At 51.7% G+C, this 14,667-nt stretch overlaps 1 protein-coding gene across 2 annotated transcripts in view; it reads right to left on the minus strand.

The window, feature by feature from the left end:
• The window catches only part of SIK3 (SIK family kinase 3), a 94,905-nt gene that overhangs the window by 7,739 nt on the left and 72,499 nt on the right, over positions 1 to 14,667 (minus strand). Inside the window, exons 7-20 of one of the 2 annotated variants that reach the window (XM_082200232.1) lie at positions 13,412 to 13,530; positions 13,052 to 13,162; positions 12,816 to 12,959; positions 12,159 to 12,236; positions 11,951 to 12,060; positions 11,503 to 11,656; positions 11,016 to 11,171; positions 10,196 to 10,266; positions 7,147 to 7,284; positions 3,583 to 3,733; positions 2,806 to 2,931; positions 1,626 to 1,711; positions 772 to 881; positions 188 to 512 (exon numbers count right to left, since the gene is read on the minus strand). In XM_082200232.1, coding sequence (XP_082056358.1) covers positions 188 to 512; positions 772 to 881; positions 1,626 to 1,711; positions 2,806 to 2,931; positions 3,583 to 3,733; positions 7,147 to 7,284; positions 10,196 to 10,266; positions 11,016 to 11,171; positions 11,503 to 11,656; positions 11,951 to 12,060; positions 12,159 to 12,236; positions 12,816 to 12,959; positions 13,052 to 13,162; positions 13,412 to 13,530 — 1,879 coding nt within the window. The remainder of the gene's footprint in view (positions 1 to 187; positions 513 to 771; positions 882 to 1,625; positions 1,712 to 2,805; positions 2,932 to 3,582; positions 3,734 to 7,146; positions 7,285 to 10,195; positions 10,267 to 11,015; positions 11,172 to 11,502; positions 11,657 to 11,950; positions 12,061 to 12,158; positions 12,237 to 12,815; positions 12,960 to 13,051; positions 13,163 to 13,411; positions 13,531 to 14,667) is intronic. The other variant, XM_082200233.1, reaches the window with a different exon arrangement.

Below are 14,667 nucleotides of genomic sequence, written 5' to 3' on the forward strand. Positions count from 1 at the left end.
CTTAAGCAAGATGTCATCACCACCTGCAGACCCCACAAATGGACCAGGCCTAGCCTGGGAAAGAAGCACTGCAGTCCAGGGATGACACCACTTGGGAATCTCACACTCTGCGTAGGTGCTAGCCAGGCCAACTGTGAATTGGCACACATAACACCCCAAAACTACCCCATTGTTGCCATAGCCATACCTGTGCGATTCTGCGTTGTCCGCGCTGAGCTGCTTGGAGAGGGGCCTGTGCCCATAAGTCAGGGAGGCCATCAGACTGGCACGATGGTGCATCTGCAGCTGATTGGCACTGGCGGGGGTGGGCATGCCCCGCCCAGCCTGCAAGAGGCTGCCGCCCATCCCATCTCCTGGCTCCTGCACTTGGATGGCTACCGGTTGCCCCTGCATTTGCTGCGGCATGCCCATGCAGGAGAGGGCCACATTGGGGGGAGGCGAGCAACTGCCCGACTGCTGGAAGATGGCGCTGTGAGAGGGCATCCCTTGGAACTGCGACGGCGAGGCTGCACCTGCAAAATGGAAGCCTTTCCATTAACTGCCTTGGCTGGGATTCACAATGGCTACTCTCTGTATAAGCAGGGGGGAGGGGTTCTTTGTCCACCATTTCAGGAAACAACTGTGATTGCTCACTCATCCCTCAGCTGAGTTCTAATGGTGAAGGTGGCAGACTGCCTAACCTGGGACTCCCCCAGCTAGCTGGAGCAAGCAACCCCCGGCGGGGATGGGGACGAAACCAAAATGCAGGAGAGAGATGCTGCTGGCACTTACTGTGGCTCTGGAGCATGCTGCTGCTGACTGGAGGGGGGCTGCTGTCCGTTTGCCTGAAGAGATGGTTGCTGGGATGGTTTGGAGGTGGGCTGGAGGGCTGGATCCTTAACCTACACACACACAAGCACGTCAGGTATGTTTATAATAAAAAAAATTCCTTCCTGTAGCACCTTAAAGACCAACTAAGTTAGTTCTTGGTATAAGCTTTCGTGTGCATGCACACTTCTTCAGATACACAAGTATGTTTATGTCACCACAGAAAATCGCCAGCACAGGCCTAATGGCGTCATCGTAAGGGCGAGCCAGGCAATCTGTAAGTTTTTATGGCATATCAGCACCCAGGCTGTATTGCACAATACACTGGATTACGTTGACAGAAAGTGAGAAGGCAAGAGCAGGCCTGGGCAAAACACACCACCACTGCCTTGGCCAAAGCTTACCTATAGCATGAAGTGGAAGAAGGGTGGGGTAGGGGACTGACATTGGAAGCAGCTGGGAAGGGGCTTCCTCACTTGGCCAATGCCCCAGCAGCCCTGCCATTCCCCAGCCTTCTCTATGAGGCAGTCCTTGCAGGAACTACAGCCTTTTCCTGAAAAGAATGCAATAAGACAACCTCCCAGCTGAGAAGGCGCCTGTCTGTCTTAAAAAAAAAAAAAAGCTTTTCTGAGTCTTCCATCTAAACTTAAGCACCTCTCCTTTTTTGCCTCTCAGCTTCACAAATGCAGCTACAGCAGGCGAAAGCGCCTAGGCTGATCAAGCTGAGACTGGGTCCCTTTGAGCAAGAAGGTGCCAACACTTTCCTGCAAGGCATGGAGAAGGCTTGAGGCCTGCCAAGTGCAGGAGCTGTTCCTTACCTCTGAAGCTGGTGAGTGAGCAAAGCAGGCTGGCTTTCTCCGGGAGCTTGCAGTGGCGGAGAAGGCTGAGGAGGGCGGACACAATCCTGCGCACCACACAGGAAAGAGGAAACAAAGAAGAGTGCTGGTGAGCATCGACATCCGCAGAACACTCTGAGAGCACTCTGCAAAATGGGGGCAAAGCAGCCCCATGGAGCCAAGCTATGCCAAGGCATTCAAGCAAGTCTCCTCCTGGCTGCCTCAGAGAAAGCAACCTGTCAGACATTGGCCCAAAGGGCTGGCAGCTGAAGCTCTGGAACAGAGAGAGATGCTGCTGGCACTTACTGTGGCTCTGGAGCATGCTGCTGCTGACGGGGGGGGGGGGGAGCTGAAAGGGCAGAAGGACTACCTGGGAAGGAACTACAACGCTCCAGGTTACCCTATCTAAAGAAAGAGGGCCAAATGGGGGAAGAGATGGTTCAATCTCTGGCAGCACAGCATCTCCAGCTAAAGCTGGTAAAGATCCTTGCCTGAAACCCTGGCAAGCCTCTACCAGCCAGTGTAGATAATACTCAGCTAGATGGACCAATATTCTGAATTGCTGTAAGGCAGCTTCCTGTGTTTCTGATACTGACCAATAGGGAAGAGCATTTCAGCACTAGACAACTCTCTCTTTCTGTCTCTCTCTATCCCCCACCCCAATGAACCACAGTGGAAGCGCTTGAGCTGACAAGACCGAGTTTTCACTTGACACAGACATGCTCATGGGCATCTAGTGGGGGGAGGCACAGGAAGCTGACTCCTACTGAGTCAGACCTTTGGTCCACCTAGCTCAGTCTCTTTTATACACTGACTGGCAGCACCTGTTTCCAACAGGAGTCGCTCCCAGCCCAACCTGGAGATGCTGCTGGGAACTTTAACCTTCTGTATGGAAAGCATACAGTGGCATTGGGCTAGAGCAGTTTCCCAAACTTGGGTCTCCAGGGGTTTTTGGACTACATTTCCCATCATCCCTGAACATTGGTCCTGCTAGCTAGGGATGGTGGGAGTTGTAGCCCAACAACAGCTAGGGATCCAAGTTTGGGAAACACTGGGCTGGAGCCATGTTCTAAAGAGGGCTGGGCTAGCATGGCACAGTCCAGAGCAGAGACATCCTAGTCACTTATGCCCTCCTCCTGATGCTCCTTGGAAGTGCCAGTACCTGGATCTGCTGATGAAGGATCTGCTGATGCTGTTCCTGCTGGTACAAGATGTGCTGCTGCTGCGTCTTCTCCAGGGTCCTCTCGTCCATGTGGCCCCCATACATCTTCTGGAGCTGCTCACACTCCTGAAACAACCCACCAAAGTGACCTTTTGCTGCTTCATGGCTAAAGAAAGCCAGAGGGGGCGCGGCAGGAAGGCGAGGCTCACAGGCAGCCTGGCCATTGTGGCTCCCTCTGGTTTTCAGATGAACCCCGGCTCATTGCTTCAGTGGCACCAGGAGGAGAGACCCACATAGCACTTGCTCCTTCAGGCGCTGCTGGCAACAGCAGCAAAGTAGCCAGAGGGGGCAAAAGCCCCAGATGGGGCCAGCTGGATGCAAGACAAGAGAAAGTCCTCTTGGGACTTGGAGTGTTCCCTCCCCACCACCCCAGGGCAGGTCCTGGGGAGCATCTTATTCACCATCACATCTTTTTCTACAAGACACTGGGAGCTGCTCTAGTGCTGCAAGGACTCCAAGGCTTCCTAGCCCCTGCTTTACATTTGTCGCAGAGCAGGAGACAAAGCTATTATTCAACCTGGCCTAAGAGCAAGATACAGGGAGGATGCAATGAACAATGGTGGGATGCTAGGTGAAAAGTGGCTGGAGGTTGAACAAGGAAGGAAGCTTTTCCTGGGAGCTGCAGAGCTCAGTTCTGCCAGGAGCCTGGATTGCTGGCCCCTGCTGCTCCCTTTCTTGCCTGGCTTGGTTTCCGCCCTTGCTCTCCCCTCTCAGTACCTGCTGCAGCTGCTTGATGCTGCTGTGGTTGCCCATCTTCTCCAGCTGGGCCTTGAACGCCTGGATGCTGGCAGCCCCGTCTGAGAAACGGCGGACCGGAGAGAAGCGCTCCGTGGGGAGGTGCAGAGTGTTGGAGTCTTTATAGACATAGCTGTGCATGCACGGAGACAGAAAGGTGGGATTAGAGGCACCAGCTTAAACAAAGCCATGTTCTGCGTCCACCCCTCACAGTTTGGGCAAAGGAACTTGCCAACTTGCTCTCTGCGCAAAAGAGATTGGAAGTGTGGTGTCCTGGGGCGCCTGCTACCCTACAAGCAGGAACGAGTGGCTCTGCTCCAGCACCCAACAGTCCTCAAGCCATGTGGGACACCCAGCAGACCTTCCAGCTCCCAGGGCCTCAGACTTTTGCTCCCTGGCATTAACTGCTGGAGGACCTAAATTATCCTGCACAAATAAAAGGGGGTCATTGGCAAGCTGCTGAATCATAGCACCAGAGAGTGCCAGGAGCAGGGGATCGTGTCCCAGCTGGGGAGGCCTCCGCTAACTACTAAAGCGGTCCCAGCCAAATAAGAACAGAGGAACATAAAAAAGGCCTGCTAGAAGAACAGGCCAGTGGCCCATCTCGTCCGACATCTTGTTCTCACGGTGGCCATCAGATGCCTGTGGGGAACCCACAAGCAGGACCCAGCACAGGAGCCTCTCCCCTGCTGTGATTTCCAGCTCAATGCAGAAGATAACCATTGTGGCTGGTAGCCATTGACAGTATCCTCCTCCTCCATGAATTTGTCTAGTCCTATTTTAAAGCCATCCAAGTTGGTAGCCATCACTGCTTCCTGCAGGTGTCAATTCTATAACTTAACTATGTGCTGTGTGAAGAAGTTCTTTCTTTCATCTCTCCTGAGTCTTCTCTTCCAACATTCAGCTTTAATGAATATCATAAAGTCCTAGTATTTCAAGAGAGAGGGGGGGAAACCCCTCTTTGTTCGCTTTCTCCACAATGTGCATCACCTTCTACACCTCTATCGTGTGCTCCCCTTTTCTCTCAACTAAAATGCCCCAGATGCCGTAACCTTTCCTCATAGGGGTGTTGCTCCTCTCCCTTGAGCATTCTGGTTACCCAGCTGGTTCACAGCATCAACAGACTCCGGAAATGCAGCCTGTGATGACTAAGCAGTGAGAAGACCCAGAGTCCCCTAAACACTGCAGGCTCGAAGATCCTCTCAACCAGCATGCTGCCACTTGTCTCTCTCCCCCTCTTATCACGCTTGCCCTTTTGCTGACAGTATATTACATGAAAATATGATGGCTGGGAGGGCAGTGCCAGCCAAAGGTCAAAGGACAGCAAAGGACTCCACCTCAGAGAGAGCCTGGCTTCAGTAGAACCCTTTCTTCCCCAGTAAGCACATCTGGCCCAGGTACCAGCTGCAATGCTCACAGATGCCCCACGCTAAAGGAATTTAGAAGAAGGAAATGGGTTTGCAGGTCCACAGCCTCTGCCTTCCCTGCTGCAAAGCCCTGCTAGGCTTGCCCTTCTTTATATGTAAGCAAGAGATTGACAGGAACGGCTCATTGTAGAATGTAGGGTGAGCATGTGCAGAGTATACGACCCCCTCCCTGACTTATTTACATCCCGCCTTTCCTCCAAATAGCTCAGTGCAGGTCACATGGTCTCATTAGGAATTAAGCAGCGGCAATACAAGTCCCACCTCTCCACTCCCAACCACAACATTGGATCCAAGCAAATTGTCTTGGGGTGGCAGCCCAGGAAGGTGGACAACAGAAATGGGCTATGCAGTGCCTTTTCCAACTATGTTCCAGCAGAGGAGGTGGTTCCCAAGGAGCAGTAGGGCTCAGGCTGCTCAGCCCAGCCTATATAAATCATGGCTCTGGTAGGCAGCCTTGCTGAAACCCCTCTTAAAACACAAAGGATTTTCCACTGGCCATGTTGCAGGGTGAAGTGACTCTCAGCATCTCCAGAACCGGTTGCATTTCATTCTCACCCATGTGCCCTACGCACTTCTGATGCCACCGCCAACCAGTTAAATGAACTTCAAGGGAAACAGCAACCATTTCCTTGCAATGTTGTGCCGGTCGTGGGTGGCTGGAAAGGGGCTTTGACACTGAATCATTGGTGGATTAAAGAAGAGCCTGTTTATGTGCCAACACCAAAATCTATAGTGATTAGCTACTCAGGCCCTGAAGTCACCTGGAGCCAAGAGAGCTGCAGAAATAGCTCTTATCTCTTTCCCACCTTCCCTGGTGTAAGTCCTGGAGAAGGGCAGGTGTGCCAGGAGAGAGACCTGCAGTGGTCTTCCTTAAGCCAGCAGGAGGAACTGGGCACCTGGGAAACACATTGAGAGGCGGGGTGGAGGGAGATGCTGGGCTCAGAGCTGCCTCCGCCAAAGAATTCTGTTTACTCAGCCCCATGATGTCCCTGTCAGAGTCACACAGGACTGTGCTCCTGTCCTGCAGCAGAGCTTAACCAGGAGTTACCCAGGGCCAGCACAGCTTATCTTTGCTTTCCTCAGGTTCCAGCGTGGCGCCAGCATGGCCTCAGCCAGCTCAGAGTTCAACTGTTCCAGCTGGCGATGTCACTGCTCGGCTCTGAAGCTATCCTGACGACAATTACAAAACAGGCTTGCAAGCCGCAGCAAGGTGGGTCAGGAAAGGGGCTTGGCGGCGGCAGCTCACACCTAGGATTAAAGGGACAGGAGGACAGCAGGGTGGGAGGGGGCGAAGGGCTACGGCTCATATGTGGACAGACTTGCAGCAGGAGTCCAGGGGTGTGTGTGTGTGTGTGTGTGTGTGTGTGTGTGTGTGATATCATGTAGAACCCATTTCGCAACAGTCAAAGGTCGCACTTGTTCCTCTGCCACAGAGCCACCCCCTCCCCTGGAATTTTAGCAAGGAAACATTGCAGGCAAACACATACAGTTCTGGTGGTGCCAATCCCATGACAGAGCTGTTGACACAAACAAGGTTCAAAGATTCTCCTCTAAGGGCTGTTATGGTGAGGTAGCAGCCCATACCTCTATCAGACTATTCCAACAGCCTCAGGTCACTCAAACGATGCTGTGTGAACCCCGCCCACCTAGGGTAACAATCCTGCAACTATGTACGTGGTCGATGTTCATATGATGTAAAAGAGAGTCAAGTCGAGAGCTTTTGTCGGGGGGGGGGCAGGAGGAGGAGCTGCTGACACTCTCTCAACTAACTTCCACTGCTGATTTACCCCTCCAACAAACGGGGTCAAGTGGAGTTTTGGGTTGTAACTCCAGGCAAGCCAGTTGGTCAGACAGAAACAGCTGTGACACATCCTTTCTTACAGAGGTTTCCTGCTCCCCAACAGAGTAACAAAGTGCCCCACCCTTGCTATGCCATGCCCAGGCCTGAGCGACAGCTGCCTCCTGCCTAATCCTCTCCTGCATGTAGAGGGCCTGGAAAGCCCCTTCAAGTGCCTGATCAGAAAAAGCCTTTTTCTTTTTTTCTGCTAGGGGGTGCCATTCTGCCCAGGACAGGTTCCCTGGTGCAGAACTGCCCAAGCGGCCGGTGCCACCTACTCACCGGTGCTGGTCGGGTGCCAGGTGTGATGCCCGGGAGCGGAAGGGCTGCTGTCCTAGCTGCCTCTGCAAGTCGGGCGGGATTTCCGCAGTGGGGTTGGTCATTGCCAGTGTGTGCCTTTTTGACCTATTGGCCAAGTATCTGCAACAAGCAGGAGCACATTTGGTGAGAGGGAGGGGTGGGGGCTGTGCCTGGAATGCTCCAAAGAGGGAGCGAGGGGGGGTGGAGAGAGGGGACAGCGAGGCAGTGGAGGCACCCACCACCCAGCTTTCTCAGAAGAGCTTCTTTAACGGAAATGGGGGTGGGAGAAAGACCGCCCTTTGGGGGCCCAGGGAAACTCTGGAGAAAGCAGAAACGCCAGCCTACAGAAAACCCAAGCAAAGCATTGGTGGAGGTTAAGAGCAGGCTCAGAAGGTTGCAGCAGGTGTAAGGAGGAGGGCTCCCTTTTTGCCGGAAAAGGGGACTGTGGGGGAAGGTGCTATCTTGATGCTGGCACTGGGCCAATGAAGCTAACGAGCTTCCTGGAGAAACAGGCAGCTCATTCTGACACAGGACTCCCAAGCAGAAGTCAAGGCCTCACGCACCAGGAATACTGCACATGGGGCAAGTCCCCTCAGCCTTTAAGAGTTACCCAGAGGGGAGAATTTCCACTGGTGCAGCCTTTCTGAACATGGTGAGGTGGGGTAAATGATGGCTGCGACAAGGGTTTCGTTTGCGCCACTCTTAAAGGAGCTGGGGCCTTCTGGCCATCCAACCATTGCAGCACTTGGTCTAAGCGATGCTAGAAGGAAGCATCAAGAGCGCCACCTAGACTCTGTTCTTGGGCACTTCCAGGTGCACCTGGGCAAGAAGAGGAGAGAATAAGGGCATGTCCAACACAAAGGGAATTGTTCAGGTCATGTATGCAAAAGCTGCCATGTTTCAGCAAAAGTTAGACATAAGGGCAGCCTGGGCCTCTGAAAGGCTCACTTGCCTCCAGGGAAGGGAAAGTTTGGGGGTCCCACCCCCACAATTCCTGGATCTGTGCTAGGGACCAGCTCTTACAGGGCTCTCAGATGAGTAACCTACAACATGGCTTCCTGAGTTCTCTCCTAATTTCATTGCTGAGAGTGTTGAATCCATTTATCAAAGCCAGCTTAAAAGACAAGTGAGGAACTTTCTTCAGGGAAGCCGGTGAGCTTTCGCTATAGTATACTTGTACAGACTTCAGAGATTTTAATGCCAATTATGTTGTGACCAAAGAGGAGCAGCAATTAAAGCTATTTGCCACCACCACCACCACACAGGAGGAAAGCAGAGTTAAGAGGATGGAGAAGAGTTAGTGCTGTGGGAACAAGCCAGCATCTCAGGTGGAGATCAGGTCATTTCCTGAAGAGCTCTAAATCTGCCGCTTGCTACCAGTGTTTCATTTCTATATCCCAGAGACCAATCTTTCCCTTAACTACATCAAGCAGTTTTGGAGGGAGAGAGAACAACGAGCTGCAATTCAAGGTCAGGTACCTCAAACAAACCCAGGGCAGGAGGCGAGAGGCCAGCCCATGGGTCCCCTCCAAGGTTCTGCAAGCAGAGAAGCTAACACCGTTCTATGAAGGTCAATATTTGCACCCACCCCTGCAGGAAGGATGTTGACTCTTGAGACGTGGCAGCCCGTGGCATGGTGTGACAGCCAACGCTAAGTGGGAAGGCAGGCAACACCATATTCTCTAGCCACATAGTCTCATCCCAGTATGTGAGGGGATTTGACTCAAGTATGTTGACTCCATTAACCTGCCCAGCAAGACTGACATCTGTCCCAGCCCAAAGGCAATGGGGAGGGGAGCTCCAAGTTCCATGTACAGCATCTCCTATTTTATTTTTTGAGAAACAGGTCATGGGAAGGCGGCTTTTCTGCCCAAGATCCTGGAAAGCCATGACTGATCAAAGTTGGCAAATATTGAGCTGCAGTGGTCTCGGTTTAAAAACAGATTCAGGCAGACAGGTGTATGTATAAAAAGAATCCTAGTCCAGTGACCAGAGTCTCCAGTTAAGGGAACAGAGGCAAAGACCTCCATGAACCAATAAGCTGGACTCTAGACGCATTGCCAGCTAGGCTACTCCAGGCTAGAGGAACTACTGGATCAACTCAGCATAAATAAGTTCCATGAGCCATTATAAAGGATATCACACAGGGTCAGATTTCATGCCACAAAGGCAGTCTCATCTGATTTACATACGGCAGCTCTGCCCCATCATACAATGACTGCTGTTCACCAAAGTAGTGAGGGTGTTGGAGAATGGAGAGTAGGAATGGAGAGGACACTACATTCCCAAGGGGTTTGAAGAGGGGAAAGAGGAACCACTAGAAAGCCTTCCCCAGATAGATGGAATAAGGAACCACAGCTATCCCTGATAGAATCCTCCATGAATATTTCATTCCTTTAAAAAAGCCTCACCAACCAACCTTTATACCCAGTTTCTGTCTGCCTTCTTTTGTCTCTAAAGGGGAAAGGATACCCCAATCTTCAAGGAGGCATCTTTTCCAGGCAAACTCTGAGCTCTTTACAAGCAAAGGTAAAATCAGGAAATCGGGAAGGCTGCTGTTTAAATAGCAAGCTACTTGGTAGATGCTGTTCACAGCTGCTACCAAGGCAGCCTGCAAGACTTTCCTTGGGACACAGACTACAAGGAGCATCAAAAGAAGCATGCTAAAGCAAACGGCTTCAGCAGCAGCATTGTAGTTGACCATTTTGGACCCCCATCAGTGAGATCAGATGTAGCCAGGGTGTCAACTGTAGGCATCTTCTTCCAAGAGCTATACTAACAGCTGAGGCCCCAAATACCAGAAGATCCACCTACCCAGGGAGGTTAGTGGGAAGACCAGGGGAGGGAGCAGGAGCAGGTCACAGCTGCAGCAGAGTCCACATGAAACACCAGTTCCCAGAGAAGCAGAGGCAAAGCAGAAACCACAAGCCAACCTGCTGCCTAGCTATAGCTAAAGCAGCTGCCAGGCACCAGAGGGTGCCTCCGAAGACAGCAGCAGCACCACCAGCAACAGCAGCAGGAGGAGTGTTACCTCTGCACAGCTTCTTGATCTGGCTCTCCATCTGAGCTCTCCTCATCCACAGGAGTCACGGCGGGCACTGCCTGGAAGGACAAGAAAGGGAAGGGGGCTTGGCTCTGCAGAAAGGTTTTTACACACCCAGGTACACCACACTTGGCACCATTCCCCACACACTCCCACTCCAGAGCCAGCCCCACCTGAAGTTCATTGCTTCCACAGAAGATAAAGATACCCCAAGAAAGAGTCTGAACTAAGAAAAAGAGGCCGAGCTCTTCCCCAAACGAGACACATCCTAATGCCCTTTAAGTCCAAAGGACTCAAGAGGGACATGCTTGGCAGGGCTGCTTAGTTTGTGCCAATGAATGTCTCAATAAAAAGTCTGCCTTGGCCTCATTTCCTAAACAGGTTTTATAGGGTTTGTTTTTTGTTTTTAAAAAGAGGAATCTTTCAGAAGGAATAGGGAGTTAGGCCATGGATCTGAGAAATACCATCTCGTCATATGCACTTGATCCTGCCCACCCTACTCCCCAAAAAACCCATGGACGTAGAGCAAGCCAGGAAGTCTCGGGTGAGGAAAGGGCCAGTAGGAAAACTAAGGAGAAAAACTGAGTTCCAGAAGATGCATGCTAGACTAGCAAGGGTGAAGGGCCAGCTGAGAGAGGCACTCTGCATGTGGCAGGGCCACCACTTTTATCTGCCATGAGTAAGCCCAGAAGAAGCAGAATGTAATCACTTGGTCCATATCCATGGAGCTGTGAAATACTGTGAAAAGTGGGCACAGTGCTGTGCCAGACCACCCCCACCCCACCCCAGTCATCTTTCAGTTACTTACTGGTGTCATTGTAACAAGTGGAGAAGGACCCCGGGGACGCTTCAGGAGCTGTTGTGCGTGCAACTGGATATTGGCTCCTCCATCTGAAGCCCTCCGTCCAAGGGGTCCCATTCCGTTCAGCAATTGCAAAGTTGGGGGCTGCAGCAAGGACTGCTCCTGCAAGAAAATTCTGCATCTCTACCAAACCCTGGCTGCCTACCTCATGAGTCAGGAGAAACAGCAGGGTCTGATGGGCATGGGAGAACCATGATCACACAAAAGCATGCACTGAAATAGCAGTGGAGACTTCATCCCCTTAGATTGGCAGACAGGACAGTGATGACTTGGGTCTCCATGTCATACAGCTGGGTGGGTGGGAGGGAAGGTGGGTGTCTTCTTAATTTGGTTTCAGGTCTAATTCAACAGGCTCATGAAACCATGGTAGCTGGTAATCTCACAGGAATAGGGACTGATGCTCAGAGTTCCCAAAGTGTTTCCTTTGCCATACCTTGTACTCTAACTGACCAGTTGGTTGCAGGTGCTGCATCGGAAGCATGTTGGCTGCCATGTTCATGTTGGGAGCCACCTGCAGGAAGGGGGCCTGGGGTGCGATGCGTGGGAAACAAGGTAGCAGCTTCTGGAGATCCTCCATCACCTCCGTGCTGCAAATACATGCACAATAACTCAGGAGACGGTCCAGGCAACCCTGCTTCTCTGCTCACATTCTGGGCTGCTGGTTTGTTTCCCACCACTTAGGAGTAGCAGAAGGGAGGCCAGCATTTTCCAGGCCAAACTTGTTAGATAATGTGTCACTACAGAGGTGACACCTGCCACTAAGCTGAGCCAGGAGCTAGGTCCCTCTTAGGACAGAGGGCTGCAACACTGGAGGGAAATTTGCAACACCCTTACAAACACTCTGGGATTGTTTGTAAGAAGCAGCAGGCAGCAAAACTCACCGAGGATCAGCCACTCCCACCGTGTGCCTCCTCATGGAGAGGTAGCGGACCAGAGCTTCAGGGGACGGCTCTTCACCTTCGTCGCTATCCAGAGTCATTGCTCCATCAGTCTAGGGCAGAAACACATACCATAAGGTGGTTTGTGGGGAGAAATGCAGAAGCACCTGTGACTAGCAAGGGGAGATCCTGGAAGAGAAAAACAACTTACCTCCACTATTTGGTTCTCGGGGTTGATGAGCTGCACTTGTGGGACACTGATGCTCACTGGGTTGCCCGCCTGCTCTGCCTGCAAAGCAGCACAAAACCAAACTGTGAACACCAAATGCAGAAAGCCCATGGAAAGCCCAGCCCCAATCCTCTTGCTCAGCCGCCACCACCAGAGGCAGATATTTACCCTGGCCTTCGACACTTGATATATGTATTTCCAGGACGCACCCAATTCTTATTACTATGATTTGTTTTAAGCTGCTTTTAATATTGTATTTTAAATTGCTGTATTTATATTGCAGGCATTGACATATTATGGGTAAGAAATTAAAATAATCTACTGTGGGACCCTCCTGCCGCCCAGCAACGGAAGTAGCTGCCCAAGGTGGCAGAGAAAGGCTGAGTGGGCACCTGTGGGGATGCTGAAGGCAGCCCTGTCAGTCACCTTCTCAAAGTAACGAACCCCGAAATATTTTTAAGAGGCCGTCTGCCTACACAGACAAGAGTTTGCCATTTCCAGCTCCAAGAGAAATAGTAATCGTCCTTGCATGAAGGCTAGTTTTGCACAGTGCCAGCTGCTAGCCAGGCACCCTCTGGAACTGCCCCATTGCGTAAATTAATCTGAAAGCTACAGAGCTGCACCTCACAGAAGACTAACCTGGATGCTGACTTGTGCTGGGAAGGCCATGGTCCGTGGGAGGCTGGGCAGGGTGGCAATGCGCAAGTTCTTATGCCTCTTTAGACGGTCACAGAGCAGACTGTAGATTGCACTGTAGTGGTCGTAAGCATCTGTCCTTAATGACTGGGAAAGCAAGGAAACAACAAAATGATCAGCCTCACACCCAAGGCAAGCCGCTCTACTTCTACCCCAGAATGCCTGGAGACAGCCAGTACCTGGAGGGTGCGCTCCTTGTCCAGCCCCATCTCGGCCATGGCAAGCAGCACATCTTCATTCAGCGGTTCCATCTGCCTCTCAACCTTCAAGTGCTGACATTCGGCTATTAACTGGAAAGAACAGAGCGTTTCAATGGCTGTAACTTTCACAACAAGGAAAAGCACAAGAGCTGTTAAAGGTTTGGGGCTAGCTGGTCACAGACTGGCTGGGAAAACGCATCGCAATTCCATCTCCCAAGCAACCTCCTAGGGCAAGGAAGAGCTGAGAGATGCTGAACTCCTCGGGGAAACAAAGACAAAGGAGTCAAGTAAACTGCCTGCATGGAGAGCCACCAAGGAAGGAGAGTTGTGCTGGCTCACCGTGTCGAACTCCGTATCCACCTCCCCAAGCTTCATCCACTTGTGTTTGCAGATCTGCTCCATGGAGAGCCGCCTGCTCGGTTCCAGCACCAGCATGTGGCGGATTAAGTGCTCACACTCTGCAAGACAACAGCAAGAGGCTGCTGAGGAACTGGCGAGAGAGGGAGCCATCACCAGCCACACCCGCCTCAGCACATGGAGGGGAGCCATTCCACTTCTGAACATCACCAGGATGCATGTAAATATCGGCACTTCCGGGTTGGCGCGATCTGGAAATGGCGGATTCCCTCCGAGCTCCGGAGGGAATCGGCTCAGCGGTGGATGGGTCTTTGCCGTGCCGGCGACACGGGGACCCTTAAAAACCGCAGGCGCGGAAGCCTGCGGACTGAAGACTCGGCGGGTGCCTTAAGCGCCCCCCCTGATTCGCGAAGAGCCTTTTTAAAGGCTACGGAGGGAAACCCCGTTAAGCTCCTACAACCCCGCAGGGCTTGGCTGCACACAATGCAACCCCACCTCCCACAAGGTTTCTACTTAACAAATCTTACTCCCTTATTGTAACAGCTGCAGAACACAAGCGACCAGGCTCATTAGGATCTGGCCACTGGATAAACCAAGTGTGGCTTCTGCTGACCACCACAAGACTCCAAGAAGCAAAGTTACTTTTTAAACACACAGGTGTGAAGCCTGTGGGAGCCCTATAGATGTTGCTGGACTCCCCCCCCCATTCCATCAGTCCCAGTCAGCATGGCCAATGGTCAGAGGTGATGGGAACTCCACAACAACATCTGAAGGGCCTCCACAGATATTCCGGATCCCTAGGTTAGAGTATCCCATTAGCAGAAACCTAGCATTAAGTCACACATTTAGTTTTTTTGCTTAGTGGTTACTGGGCTTACCACAAGAAACCAAAGAAGAATGTTGGGCTTTGATAAACTGATGTACAGATAAAATACATCATCATTATCATCATCATGTCTATATTGCCCTTCATCTGAAGATCACAGGCTGCTTTACAATATAAAACCACAAAAATACATACCATAATAACGAACAATAACAATACTTGCCCCACACATAGTTTAAATGGCCATAGATTATTTAATTAGCCAAAGGCCTAGAAGAAGAGGAATGTTTTTGCCTGGTACTGAAAGATATGTAGTGAAGGAGCCAGGCAATCATCTCTGGGGAGAGCATTCCACAACTGGGGAGTCACCACAGAAAAGGCCCATTGCCACCCTCCGAGCCTTGCACTGAGG

The sequence above is a fragment of the Podarcis vaucheri genome, assembly GCF_965113315.1.
Source record: "Podarcis vaucheri genome assembly, chromosome: 15".
Classification (NCBI taxonomy): Eukaryota; Metazoa; Chordata; class Lepidosauria; order Squamata; family Lacertidae; genus Podarcis; species Podarcis vaucheri.